At 37.2% G+C, this 15227-nt stretch overlaps 1 protein-coding gene across 3 annotated transcripts in view; it reads right to left on the reverse strand.

Annotated features, from left to right (window-relative positions):
- The window catches only part of LOC117925044 (protein ENHANCED DISEASE RESISTANCE 2), a 130202-nt gene that overhangs the window by 83923 nt on the left and 31052 nt on the right, over positions 1–15227 (reverse strand). For all 3 annotated transcript variants that reach the window (XM_034843854.1, XM_034843855.1, XM_034843856.1), the window contains exons 4-8: positions 10332–10397; positions 9868–9926; positions 9481–9557; positions 8682–8807; positions 1575–1609 (exon numbers count right to left, since the gene is read on the reverse strand). In XM_034843854.1, coding sequence (XP_034699745.1) covers positions 1575–1609; positions 8682–8807; positions 9481–9557; positions 9868–9926; positions 10332–10397 — 363 coding nt within the window. The remainder of the gene's footprint in view (positions 1–1574; positions 1610–8681; positions 8808–9480; positions 9558–9867; positions 9927–10331; positions 10398–15227) is intronic.

Consider the following 15227-nt stretch of genomic DNA (forward strand, 5'->3'; position numbering starts at 1 on the left):
CCTCCTTAGCACAAATTCCTTATCGGAAACACCCCACTTCCGGGTTCCATTTTTCCAGATGCAAAAAATTCTATTATCAAATCCAAAGGGATTTTTTGAATTAGAACTCCAAAATATAATTCACGCTCATCTAAATGTCCAATAGAATCAGCAATTCTAATTAATTTTGAAAAATAAATAGTTAGGATTTGATTCACTTTCCCATATCAAAAATCCAAAAATTAATGAATTAATCTCAACAATTGAACACATATTTCAATCATAAATCCACATCTGAAATTATACCACATAAAAACTAGAGCGTAATCAATGAAACTTAACCCAGAAAATTTCTAACATTTTTTTTAGCATTTAAGGATAATTAGAAACCCTAATTACTATTCAATAACCAAGTTTCTAACTAGCTACATGATTAATCTTCATCTAATTTTTATTATCGTAATGAATTCAAGAATTTTTAGGGTATCAGGAAATATATTGATTATGATATTTTTCAAATTATAAATTTTCAAATATTTTCATCTTATTTATATTTTAGAGAAGAAACATAATAATTAATTTTATAACTGTTTTTAACATGTAAAAATAAATAGATTTAATAATTCATAGCATTCAGACCCTACGTGCCACAACAGGCCACCCAGCAGCATCAAATGCAACAGATGATAAGATGTTTGATGTGGGGGCCTTAGAGGAGCAAACCCTAGGTGCTACATCAATAGCAAGTGTGCCATGTCAGAAGCCACAAGGTTTACATCCTCAACAGCAAGCAAACTTTAATTGATGCATGCATGTAGTCTTTTATTTCATGTTATAGATTAAGCTTTTCACTTTTAATATCCCGACTTTTAGAAGTCAAGATAAAACAATTTTTCTTTCACATTAATTTGTTCTTTATTATTGAAATTATTTGCACCAAGTTCTATTCTATGCTTTGATCACATTTTGCTGCTTTATTGTCGTTCATCTTGAGTCAATATTCCCTGGTCACTTCTCTTGGTTTTCTTTTTAACTGTAAAAATGCTTAGAAGACAATGAAAAAAAAGGTAATGTTAAAACAAAAGAACAAAAGGCTCTTGGCATTTCAGGAAAGTGGACAACCCAGGCTCTTTCATCTTACATCCAAGTCCTAAGGAAAGGAATAGCAGTTATATTAAGACTGCATTAAATATTACACTTCAATCCTTTCATTAATCTGATATCAATGAAGAATTTGACTCAGAAATCTCTATTTTTGATTCAAGTCCTTGAAACAAATTTTCTAGGATATTGGATATGCCTGAAATATGTAATTGGCACATCTCATTCTAACACAACACATTCTAAAGTGAAAGATGCATCTACCATAATATCCCACAGTAGGAAAATCTTCCCCCCGCAAGAATGAAAAGGGAATGGGATTTTCCTTATATTTCACTTCATCCTCGTGTTTCTTTGTCACATTCCCAACCAACTCCCTTCCAAAATACCCAAATAATAAAGCAATTCTTCAATAATTGCCAAGAATAAAAAATAATAAATAAAAGCCTGCAACATAACTAGCATGTTTAAAATTTTGATGAGAAAGTAGATACCTGAGAAGCAGCAACATCCTCAAAGATCCTAACACCTGAAACCAGAAAAACAGAATTCAATTCATTCCACCATGGAAGATGTTACAAAATAAGCCTATTAAGAAAACAATAAAAAAAAGGAAAAGAAAAAAAGAACAGAACATTCAGGCAATAAAATATTTATAAATAAATTCTATAACTTGTTTTTACTGGACCAGCAAGCATTCAACTCCAACAATGTATTTTAATCAGCCATAAACCACACCTTGCAGATTCTTCATGCAGTGTCATAGTTTTTTTTTTTTCCTAATAAAAAACAAACGCCATTCATCAATCAATGGATAAATACAAGAAGGACATGCAATCCTTCAAAGATGTACAAAGGTTGGTTAGAAAGTGACCAAGTAACCAGATCCAAAAAAAAAACTAGCCCAACCTCCAAGAGAAACTAACATACAGTAGAGAGGATCTTAGTCAAGGTTTAAAAAATGACATCCATGTATTTTCTAAAGCGGATTTAACCTTTTTGTATAGGCCTCCTTGTATAGTGGAGAGCATTTTTTTATTAGAATTTTGTAATTGGGGGGAGGACTCCACCTACGACTTACACACTAAATCCTAACTAAGAAGATGGTCTCTCTTACACTCCCTAGCCCTTGACCAAAGAAAATCCCTTTGCAATTTCTTAATTTTTCCAACCACTGAAGCAGGAATCTTGAACAAGGATAGAAAGTAGCTAGGAATGTGGGAGAGGCAAGAATAGATAAGAGTTATTCTTCCACCTAATGATAAATAGGCCTTTTTCCACCCATCTAATTTTTGCCAAACTCTCTCAATCACCGGATCCCAAAAACCACAAGCCTTTGGGTTCCCCCCCTCCCCCCAGGGAAAGACCCAAATAAGGGATAAGCCAATCAGAAGCCTTGCAATCAAGTGTCAATACCAACCTAGTGAGGTGATCCTAATTAAGTCCAAACATTTTCCTAAACACTAACAAAATAATATTAAGAGTTTGTAGTTCTTCCACTCAGGCACTAGAAAAGAAGAAGGTGTCATCTACAAACTACAAATAGGACACCCTTGTTCTATTCCTGCCTACACTAAAACCCTCCAACAGACTTCTCTCTTTTGCCCTCGACATCATCCTACTCAACACACCAACTACAGTAGCAAAAGGAAAAGTGGATGAAGGATCTTCTTGTCTTAAACCTCTAGATGTTTTGACCCACCCTTTGGCATTTTCATTCACTAGGATTGCAAAAGATACCAAGGACAAACAACCTTTCATCCAAGTCTTCCATCTAGGACTAAAACCCTTCTTCTCAAAAACATGATCCAAAAAATCCCGATCCGCATAATCATAAGCCTGTTTAAAATCAATTTTGAAGACTACTCCCTCTTCCCCTAAGCGTTTTTTCTCATCCACTGTCTCATTGGCGATCAAAACTGCATCAAAGATTTGCCTCCCTTGAACAAAAGCCCCTTGAGTAGTGTGAATAATTTCATAGAGCACACCTCTTAATCGCCCTGATAAGACCTTAGCTATTATCTTGAAGAGACATGTGATCAAGCTAATAAGTCTAAAGTCTGAAACTTTTTCTACCTGACTTTTTTTGGGCACTAGAGCTATGAAAGTGGCATTAGTACTTTGATTAAATATCCTGCTCCTGTGAAAGACTGCAAACACCCTCACTAAGTTGTCCTTAATCACGTCCCAACATTCTTGAAACAAAGCAATGGTAAAACCATCAGGCCCCGACGCCTTATCCCTATCTAACTAAAAGGTGGCTTTACAAATCTCTTCTTTAGTAAAAGGGAAGTCCAACCTAGAAGCACTCTTTACTGAGATGGGGGATCAATCTAAGCCTTCTACTCTCCAAGACTCTCCAGGGGGACTCCTATTTAGCTTTTCAAAAAAATGCAATATCTCCTCTGAGATACTAACAATATTATCCAACACCATTCCTCTTTCGCTCCCCAAGATCTTGATAAATTTCTTGTTTCGTCCACCATTAGCCACCTTGTGAAAATACTTAGAATTATAGTCCCCTTCTCTTACCTATTTCAACCTAACTTTTGTCTCCAATGTACCTCTTCCCTCAACAATAGTTGCTCTAACTCCCTTTTTCTCAAAGCCCTTTGTGTTGAGAGCTCAGGAGAAAAATTCCCTTCCTACTCAACATCAATGTTAACAATATCATTAGGATGCTCTTTTTTCTTTCCTTTAGCTTTCTAAATGATTCTTTGTTTCACTCTTTCAATTTGGACTTAACAAATTGTAACTTCCTCATGAACTTATGTCCTTCCCACCCATCACCCTAAAAAGCTCTCCACCAACTACTAAAGCAATCTTTGAAACTTGGGTGTCGCAACCACATGTTCTCAAATCTAAAAGGAGTAGGTCTCCACTTGAATGGATTGGTGTCTAGAACAATTGGCCAATGATATGAGGTCTGTCTAAGAAGAACTTCTTGAAAGCCTTGAGGAAAATTTTGCTCCCACTCATTAGAGTATAGAAACCGACCCAATCTCTTACATATCGGGGAATCTTGCATGTTTGACCAAGACAAAGAGGCATTTCGTAAAAGGAGGTCAATTAGCTCACACTCTCTTATAAAACCATCGAAGTCCCTCATATTAGGTGTTAATCTAGAACCACCCAATTTTTCTAAAATTCTCCTTGTGACATTAAAATCACCCCCCACACACCAAAATGGAAAGGTTAAGCCAGAAAGGTTCAAGAGTTCTACCCAAAAATCCTTCCTAAGTATGGAATTCTTTTGACCATAAACGAGGACAACCAAAGGGGCCTAAAGCCATCCATCAGAAACTTGAATGAGACAAAGAAAGATCCTGTTACCACCTCCTCACTACTTAGTTTCTTTAAATCCTAAATAATCAAAACCCCTCCCAAAGCCTCACAAGCCAAGAGAGAAGCTCCATCCTTATTCCTTACCGTCCAAACGCTACCAACAAACCTCCTATCATACACCTCCTTTTTTGTTTCCTGAAACATTACAACATTCGAGTTCTCATGTTGCAAAAAATCTTTAACCACCCTTCGTTTTTTCCTAGAACCCAATCCACGTATATTCTAGTTAATGATCTTCATGACAAAAACCCCTATGTCCCTAAACCTCCAAACCAGTTCCTATGGATCTCAAAGACTTGAGGAAGGCCTGTTATTCTGCTTAGAATATACCTTGTCATCCAAAGAGCTTAAGACCAAATGAACTTAGCCATTTTGCTAGGAGATAGACCCTTTATTTGAAACCCACCCGAAGGGGAAAATTTAGCTCCAACAAGGCAATCTGTAATAAGGTTAGGGGGCTCGCTAGGCAAGCTGGGCAAAGTCTTAAGGGAGTTAAAGCCCTTAGGCACTTGGTTCAGACAAACTATCTGGGACTCCACAACATCTAGGTTAGGATTGCCAAAAAAATACTCACACAAAGCGCCCTTGTCTTTTTCCCTTTTTTTTTTTTGGAATTCAATTCAGATACTACTTGGGGTTCAGGAAACAGATGGATTGAGTTAGGAAGAGCGATATCAAAATAAACCAAAGATTGATGTGCCAAGACAGAGAAAGGAGGAAGAATTGAAAAAGATGACTAAGAGAAAGAAGACAAAGTTACCTCTTTGTTTTCTTCTACCAACAAACCACAAGCCCCCTTTGAGGACCACCCTTTTGCATTGGTTACTAGACTAGAAGGAAAAACCCAGATTGAAGACCCACAATGAGCGAAACACCCAAATTCCTCATAATCTCCTTTGTCTATAGTGTTAGAAGATGTGCAGATTTTGCCTTCCCCTCAAGCTGATTATCTAGCTTAAGCGAAGACATTTGTTAACCAAGGCAATCACTCATACCCATGTTGCCACCTGTCAACGAAGCCCTTTCCCCAAAACTTTTCCTTCGGAACCCTAATCGGTGACTAGTAGTGAGAGGACAAGAGCTTAACCTTCACGCCTTCTGTAATCCCACTTTGAAAGTAGCGTCCCATGACGGAACATCTTGTACTAAGAAAAGAACTTCCTGCTATGGAGGCCCGCAACGTCTTTGGAACCCTTGTCAACAACTAGGAAATAGAGGACTAGGGTTTTTCCGCATCTTCTTCGAACCGAGTTTTTGAGTGGAACCCCCCAGCTAAGAAGAAGAGGCCTCTAAGCCTAACGTCCCCTTTGCGAGTGAAACAGGCAAAAAGGATCCTTCTCTACTTAAACAGCCCTCTCCATCTTTGGGCCAATCTCCACCCAGCTCTTGGCCTAATATCATAAGTGGGCTTTCATTTAATTTAAATCCCCTTTCCCAACCCACTTTTACTTTCAACACAGACGTGGGTTCTTCAGAGGAATGGGCCCATCCCTTTTGCATAATATTTGAAGCCCGCTATCAATCCTTGGCGCTTGAATGGGCCTTACCCGCTCCGGCCCCATTTTCAACAAATAGGCTTGGCCCAAAGGTCCCATCATTCTCTTTATTTGAATTCAAATTAAAGAGAGGGGAAAGAAAGAGCCAATTGTTCCCCATTGACGCACTCCTCTTACCACACATGCCCTTAAAAGTTTCCTCACCCTTATGATTTTCTGTTCACCTTGAGAACTGCTGAGGACCCTATGAAAAAAGCAACCTTTAATTGTTAGATTACCCTTCTCAATCATCCTTCTGCCACCTATCCAAGAGTGACTCTATCCTCCCCCGAGTCGACTCAGCCATTCCTCTAACCCTCAATTTGTCTTCAGCTCCAACCACTATAACTGACACTGTAAAAACCCATCCTCCATCTTTCACCTCAATCAAAGTGGGAAGAACAATATGTTTCTTCATTGATATTGTCACTCTAGCTTTAGAAAGGTCAAACAATTTCACTATTTGCCAATCGATCTCAACCACCTCCCCCACTACTCCACAATTTTCTTCAGATGTTCCTCATACCATAAATGGAAGGGCAAACCCCACAGATCAATCCAACCTTTTCTGAACTTCCCTAAAACTTGTGTATTTTCCTTAGGAGACCACCTTCTCAGCTGGACTATGTACCCTCCCTTAATCTTAAAAATCCCCAACTCATGTAGGTAGGAAGCTTCCTCAACTTTTTCTACAAAAAATAATCATTTTCCAATAGAGAAAGGATATAGGCCAATTAGAAACCCCACAATCTAAAAAGGAAGCTAAAGCTTGAACTTGATCATGATTCATATTGATACCTAACAGAATGCTTTTTTCCAAGTTTATTTTGATCCTAAAGACATGCTCAAATGCCATCAAAATTAGTCTAAGGTTCTGCAAATAAAAGTAGCCTAGTTCATGAGAAAAAGATTGTGTAAATTGCAAACTGTAAATGGGTTACCCTCCCACTAGATCTACCGACCAAAAAGCCCATTAGGAAGCCACAATACTCTACCTTCAACTTCAATCCACTAAAAACATTAACCACTATAGTAGATTAACAAACTTAGTTGTAAATCAGTTTCCACAAATCCAAGATCTCCATTTTGCTCCAAAACTTTTCTCTCTAGAACATGATTTAAAAAATCCCCCTCCACATGGTCATAATTTTTTTCAAAATCAGTCTTAAAGATCATCCTTTCTTCTCTTGAATTTCTTTTCTTATCTACCACTTTAAATTTTGTCTACCCTCAAAAAATGCTTTCTAAGAAAGGTGAATGGTCTATTGTAAAACTCCTCTTGAGTGCTTAAGCAACATTTTAGCATGATGTTGTAGAAGTTAGTCACCAAGCTAATGGGTCTAAAATAAGAAGCTCTAGTGGCTTAACACTTCTTAGGCACTAGAGCAGTGAAAGTGGCATTTGTGCTCCTGTTAATTATCTCATTATTAAAGAATTCGTAAAAACCTTTCAACAAGTCCTCCTTAATAGTGTCCCAACACTCCTAATATAAAGCTATAGAAAAACCATCTAGTGTGGTGTATTTTCCTTATCCAACTAAAAGATTGCATTTCCAATTACCAATTTTGTAAAAGGTTTTCCAAACAACTCTCACTCCTCATAAATAAGGGTACAATCCAAACCTTCAAACTTATAAGAATCTTTATTTGATATGTTGTAAAGTTTGCCAAAGAAATTCAAAATCTCCTCTAGCATGTTATCTTGGTTATCTAGCACAACTCCATCCTCACTCATCAATGATTTAATTGATTTCCTTTCCTTCTTCCATTGGCTATACCTTGGAAGTATTCTGAATTCCAATCCCCCTTCTTAGCCCGTTTAAATCTAGATTTTTGTTTTCAAAACACCTCTTCTTTGAACACTGAATCTTCCAACTCCTCTTTCTTTGTAGCCCTAAAAGTAGCCAACTCAATAGTTAAAACCCCTTCCTCCTAACAAGAATTAATTGTAGCAATATTTCTCAAGATAACTTCCTTTCTTTGTTATCTTCAAAAATAACCTTGGTGTAGACTTTCAACTTTGCTTTGACGTCCAACAACTTTTGCATAAACCTATACCCCTCCTAGCCCACTGCCTAACACTCTTTCCACCAAGTGCTAATGCAATCCTTGAACCTAGGATGAAGCAACCACAGGTTTTAAAACCTAAAAAGGGTTAGCCCCTACTTAAAAGGTTTTCTAGGACCAAAGGGCAATGATCTAAGATAGGATGGGGTAAAGTTTCTTGAAGACTAAGAGGGAAATTACTTTCCAAGTCCATAGAGAACAAAAACTTATCCAACCTCCTTCAGCTAAGGACTCTTACGAGGTTTAGCCAAATAAAGGAGTCATTCCTAAGTGAGGGATCCACTTAACTCACTCTCCAATAATGTTATCAAACTCCCTCCTGCCCTTCTAATAACATAAAAACCTCCTCCAATACACCACACTAAGAAGGTGAATCCAAAAAGAACTGAAGAAAACCAGAAAAAAGAGAAGAAAAAAAAATAAAAACCCTTCACTATTTGAGTACACTTGGACTGAAATTGCAAAAAAGTTTTCCACCACATCAGAGCAAGAGAATATTTATCAGTGGTTACAAAACAGTGACAGGATGCATGGTCAAATCCAAATGCAAACAAACAAAAAACTCAAGGAGAAACAACAATTACCACAAAAAGCCAGAAGACAATGCCAATTAATAATCTATCAAGAAAATGTGAACATGCTAACACATAAATACCATCAATTGTACGGACACATTTCCATTCGTGTGCTTCAATTGCATCACCCCCATCCCCTTCAATGTACCCATCCGACCTCACTTTGACACCCAAGTTTGAGGATTGTCGCAAAAGTGACTCAGGGCCTACAAGCAACAAAAAAATTGATCAAATGATATATGTCTAAAATCAATATTGGTAAACAATGTGTTTCAACCCTATGTACTTTGGTGCACCTTCTTTTGATCAGGCACTGTTAATCATATTCTTATTTGACTTCTGATAAAAATAATAATATTCTTATTTGCCTATAATAAAAAATAAAAAAATAAAAAAATAAAAAACATTATGTTTCAAAGCCAAAATTGAAAATGTTTATATGTAATACTACATGATGGGAACAATGATGTATTTATGGAAACAAATATATAAGAGCTGTTGGAAAAGAGCTGCTAGATACTAATCAACACAGGAAATATTGCAAGCATGGACAAGAAAACAAGCATAGAATTCCCAAAAAGCATGCATTTAAAAACAATGTGTATTATCTAATACTAAGGATTTAGACTTTATGAATAAAAAGTAGAATAAAAAATATTTGTATATTATTGTTATAGAACATAGTTTTCAAAATAAGGTTTTTGTTTTTCATCAGAGGTGTATGAATAAAGGTCAACTTCAGTAGATTTTTCCTGTAATGCTCAATCCACCTTCCATTAATGATGATTTCTATGTCCTGTCAATAAATGACCAGCCATCTATTTAGGCATTAAATGAAACACCATGATCAACATCATTTACATAACCAAGATCATTCACCTTGTCCAATTTTTATAAGCTCTTTCAAACCATGTGCATACCGCCGCACAGAATGCCGATGCCCTTCAAGATTGATCCTTCACAAATCAAAAAGTAAAGAGAGATTACACACTAATAGCTGGTTAATAAGATTGCATGTTTTAAATTTAAAACACATAAGATTGCACTTTTTCTCTTTTTTTAAGATTGGAACAGTTGGCTATGCAGAGTGATTCCCCAATGAGCTGAAACAAGGGGATTCTTCATAAAAAGTTTCCTGGGTACAATATAAACTTGCCCTTGATACCATTGATGAAAATTTGTCCAACAGGTTTTACTAACAAACAATTTAAAGCATACTAAATATTTCTTTAAGTATTTCCTCCATCCACAGATGTTTAAGCATACTCAGTTTCCATGTTCAGTTTATTTCTGGCACCACTTCCTCTTGACAGCTCGTATTCAGCCTGTTGATTAAATAGCATATCAGTTAGATTCAATAAAAAGAGAGCACAGTATGAAAAACTTTGTGAATTCAATATTATATAGGCCATGAAATTTTTTACACTAGAAAGATTGAGTACATTACTGTATTACAATGATCAGCAAAATGAAACAAAGAACAATAAACTAAACAAGTTAAGACAGCATGGTCATATTAAATAACTTAGTTAACAATCAATTTTTTTATTCCAATTCTATGTTGATCATGATAAATTCACAAGAAAATGTGACTGCCATATTAACCAAACAAGATAAGACAACATAGTCATATTAAATAACTTATTTTAAATCAATTTCTGACTCCAATTCTATGTTGATCATGATAAATTCACCATGTTAGTCACAATTTTAAATTAATTTTGTTATACCTGTTGCTTGGCATGATCAAATGCTTCCATCCATTTTCGAGCTTCTCCAGCTGAAGCACAAGCAATCTTGCAGCAAAAGAGGAAATTAGATTTAAGCTACTTCAGCATATAAGAAGAGAAACCCAAATTCCAATTCAAAACAAAATAGATTCCATATCATATCAAATATCTGAAAGGGCATCAAACAGGATTCATTCAACAGAATCTCACTCCAATACAAGATTTGAAAGTCTTAAAGCTTTAATCTAAACAAGACCCTTTGGAAGAGCTAGAATTTTGGTCTCCATAATGAAATCTTTAATATTTGTTTTATTTTATTATTATTTTTATTTTATTTATTTATTTATTTATTTATTATTATTATTATTATTAACATTTTCATGAATAGAGTAAACAAGAGAAGGATGAGAAATTTTCCCTAAATACAAAACCTGATCAAAAAAAGGAAAAGAAAAATAAACCAGAAGACATCAAAACATTTTGACATTACTATTTTAACCTTTTTTTTTTTTTTTTTTATAGGAAACGACAAAGGAATATATTGATAAAAAGAAGGTACAAATAGAAGGATGAGGAATCCTCCCAACAAAGAGAAACAAGACTACAAGTAATCAAATATAAGAAAGTACAAAAAGAGAAAAGTAGACACTCTAGTTACACGCCGCTAACCAATCAAGTTGTAATATGTTAAGAGGAATCCCCTTAAAAACCTTAGAACAAAAAGCCCAAAAAGAAGTAAGAAAACAAATAGAATCCCAAAGATACTCGGCATTCCTTGCTTTGTCCTCAAAAATCCTTGCATTTCTTTCCCGCCACACCACCCACATTAACGCGATGCACGCGTTTTGCCATAAGACAATCCCTCTCTTGGAAGATCCAAAACCATTAAAATTACTAGATAACATGTCAGAGATGCTCCTTGGGGAAACCCAATCCATCTTTGCTGATTGGAATAATCTGTGCCACAACCCCATCGTCAAAGAGCAATGAAGGAAAAGGTGATCTACTGTTTCTCCATTCGTCATACACAACTTACATATGTCAGGGCTAAGTGCTTTGTAGGGTCTTCTCAATTGTAGCAAGTCATCAGTATTAACCTTCTTGTGAGCCACCAACCAGACAAAGGACTTGACTTTGAAAAGGACTTGAGCATTCCAGACAATCTTGGTAGGGAAAACTGGAGGTGACTCAGAATATTGGGATAAGGCTAGAAAGAAAAATTTGACTATGAAAAGACCTGAAGGAGATAAGGACCAGGATCTCTTATCTGGAACGGAAGGTGATATGCGAAGACGATCAAAAGACCGCATAAGGCCCTCCAAATCATCTATCTCAGAATCAGAAAGATTTCGGCGAAAATTGAAATTCCAAGAGAATGGGCGAGTATATCCAAGAATTGATGAAATAAGAGCATTTTTATCCGTGACTACGCTAAGTAATCTTGGATATTGGACTCCCAAAGGTTGTTCCCCCCACCACAAGTCATCCCAGAACCGAATTCTATCCCCATTACCTACCACAAACCGAGTAAACTTGGAAAACTCTTGGTAGACTAGTGCAATGGCCTTCCAAGGACAACGATGAGACCATCTAACTATGTTGTTAACATCCCAGCCATTGGAGTGTGATCCATAAATGCTTAAAATAACCTGATGCCACAGAGCTAAATCCTCCCTAGGATATCTCCACAACCACTTTCCTAAAAGAGCGACATTCCTTATAGATATCTTTCCAAAACCCAATCCCCCTCTCGATTTCGGCTTACACACTACGTCCCAATTAACCAAATGGTCTCTTTTGCCTTCCCCTACGCCTGACCATAAAAAATCTCTTTGCATTCTCTCAATTTTTGCTGCCACAGAGGTGGGAATCTTAAACAAGGAAAGAAAGTAACATGGCATATGGGTGAGACAAGATTGAATGAGAGTTATTCTACCTCCAAAAGATAAATATGTCTTCTGCCACCCATCTAATCTCCTTGATATCCTCTCAATCACAGGATCCCAAAAGCCACACACCTTAGGATTCCCTCCTAGAGGAAGACCCAGGTAAAGTATAGGCCACCCAGAAGCCTTACAGTTAAGCATCTCGGCCAACCTAGAAAGGTGATTCTGCTCAAGATTAATACCATAGATATTGCTTTTGTCAAGATTAACTTTCAAACCGGAAATATGCCCAAACACTAGCAGGACATTCTTAAGGGTCATCATATCCTCCTCCCGAGAGCTGGAAAAGAAAATGGTATCATCTGCAAATTGTAAGTGGGAAACCCTTGTTCTGTTCCTACCCACCCTGAAACCCTCCAAGACGTTTCTCTCCTCAGCTTTCAATAACATCCTACTCAATACATCTGCCATTATGGTGAACAAGAACGGTGATAAAGGGTCTCCTTGTCTTATACCTCTAGATGCCTTAACCCACCCTTTCGCATTACCATTCACCAAGACTGCAAAAGAAACCGAGGACAAGCAACCTCTCATCCATTTCCTCCATCTAAGACCAAACCCTTTCATCTCCAACACATGATCCAAAAAATCCCAACTCACATGATCATAGGCCTTTTCAAAGTCAATTTTGAATACAACTCCTTCCTCCCCTGATCTTCTTTTCTCATCCACTATCTCATTGGCTATGAGAACTGCATCCAAAATTTGTCTCCCTTGAACAAAGGCTCCTTGAGTAGAATGGATGGTCTCGTGAAGTGCCCCTCTTATGCGCCTTGCTAACACCTTGACTATTATCTTGTATAGACTAGTGATCAAGCTAATAGGTCTAAAGTCTGAGATTCTCCTTGACATGCTTTTTTTAGGTAACAGAACTATAAAGGAAGCATTGGTGCTTTGATTAATAATTCCGCTCCTATGAAATTCTGCAAACACTTTCACTAGATCCTCCTTTATCATTTCCCAACAATCTTGAAACACTGCAATGGTAAATCCATCTGGCCCCGGAGCCTTATCCCTATCCATCTGAAAAATAGCCTTAAAAATCTCTTCTTCAGTAAAGGGGGATTCCAACCTAAGCGCACTCTCTCCAGATATAGGGGACCAATCTAAGCCTTCCACTCTCCAAGGCTCTCCAGGAGGACTCACGTAGAGCTTTTCAAAATACCTTAAAATCTCCTCTTTTATGCTCTCTGAATCATTCATCATTAGGCCATTTTCATTCTCTAACTCCTTAATAAATTTCCTATTTCGCCTGCCATTGGCCACCTTATGAAAAAATTTTGAGTTGCAATCCCCTTCTTTTACCCATTTCACCCTAGCTTTTTGTCTCCAATGTATTTCTTCCCTCAAAATCAACTCCTCTAACTCCCCTTTTCTTAAAACTCTTTGGGCTAAAAGTTCATGGGATAGGCCCCCTTCTTGCTCCAACGAATCAAAGTTAACTAAATCAGATAAGATATCTTTTTTCCTTTTACTTAGCTCTCCAAAAGAAGCCTTATTCCACTCTTTCAATTTGGCTTTAACAAACTGTAATTTCCTCATGAACTTGTGCCCTTCCCACCCATTCCTTGAAACTCCCTCCACCATCTTCCAAAACTCTCCTTAAAACTAGGATGTTGCAACCACATATTCTCAAACCTGAACGGCGTTGGACCCCACTTGAACGGATTAGTTTCCAAGACAATCGGCCAATGATCCGATGTCCATCTTGGCAGTACTCCTTGAATACTTTGAGGAAATACTTGTTCTCACTCATTTGAGTACAGGAAACGATCTAATCTCTTGCAAACTGGATTTTCTTGCATGTTTGACCAAGTAAATGATGCACTCCTTAAAGGTAAATCTATCAATTCGCAATCTCTTATGAAATCATCAAAATCCTTCATGCTTGGGGTTAATCTAGAACCGCCCAATTTTTCTGAACTTCTCCTTATGACATTAAAGTCGCCGCCCACACACCAACGCGGATAAGCAAGCCCACCAATGTCTGAAAGCTCCATCCAAAAATCCTTCCTGAGAGCTGAGTTGTTTGGACCATAAACTGCAGATAGCCATACAGATTCGCAACCGTCCAATGCGAACTTGATTGAGACCGAAAAAGAACCTAACACTACCTCCTCCCTACACAATTTTTTTAGCGTCCCATATGATCAAAATCCCACCCGAAGCCCCACATGCCGGAAGGGCTGCCCAATCCTTATTTCTGGCTGTCCAAACACTACCCACGAATCTTCTATCACACTCCTCCTTTTTTGTTTCCTGAATCATCACTACATTCGGCTTTTCTGATCTTAAAAAATCCTTAACCACCCTTCTCTTTTTCTTTGAACCCAAACCCCTGGTATTCCAACTGATTATCTTCTTTTAACCACATATCAGAATCCATTCAAGTTGAATAAAGTTGAGAGGATTGTCTTTGAACGTTGTGAAAGTAGATGCTCAAAAAGATGAATAGAAGTCCTTCACTTATCCTTTGTTTTATATCAGAAACAAACCATATATGTATATTAAGAAAAGAAACATGAAAAGGATGAGGAATGTACAAACCTGATCAAAAGAACTAAGTAAACCTCCACTACCCAAGGAAGGCTACACAAAAGGTACAAAAGGCCTATAAAACTATAACATCTCCTGACCCTATAGACCCAACCCTAGGGTGTATATATCGAAAGTCAACTAAGCTGAATTACACTAAAAGAATAGGGTTTAAAAATATATGAATGGTCAACCCAAAAAGAAATATAGAAATGAAACTAGCCCCACATCATCTCTAGTGTTTTCCAAATGTCTCCGAAAATCCTAGCATGCCTCTCTCTCCACACAATCCACAACAAAGAGAGACATGCGATCCTCCAAAGAATCTTGCATCTAATAGAATTCCCAAAACACTTTAAAGAAATCACCATCATATCGCAAATACTACCTGGCTGAACCCACTCCATCCTAAGCT

The sequence above is a fragment of the Vitis riparia genome, chromosome 11 (genome assembly GCF_004353265.1).
Source record: "Vitis riparia cultivar Riparia Gloire de Montpellier isolate 1030 chromosome 11, EGFV_Vit.rip_1.0, whole genome shotgun sequence".
NCBI lineage: Eukaryota > Viridiplantae > Streptophyta > Magnoliopsida > Vitales > Vitaceae > Vitis > Vitis riparia.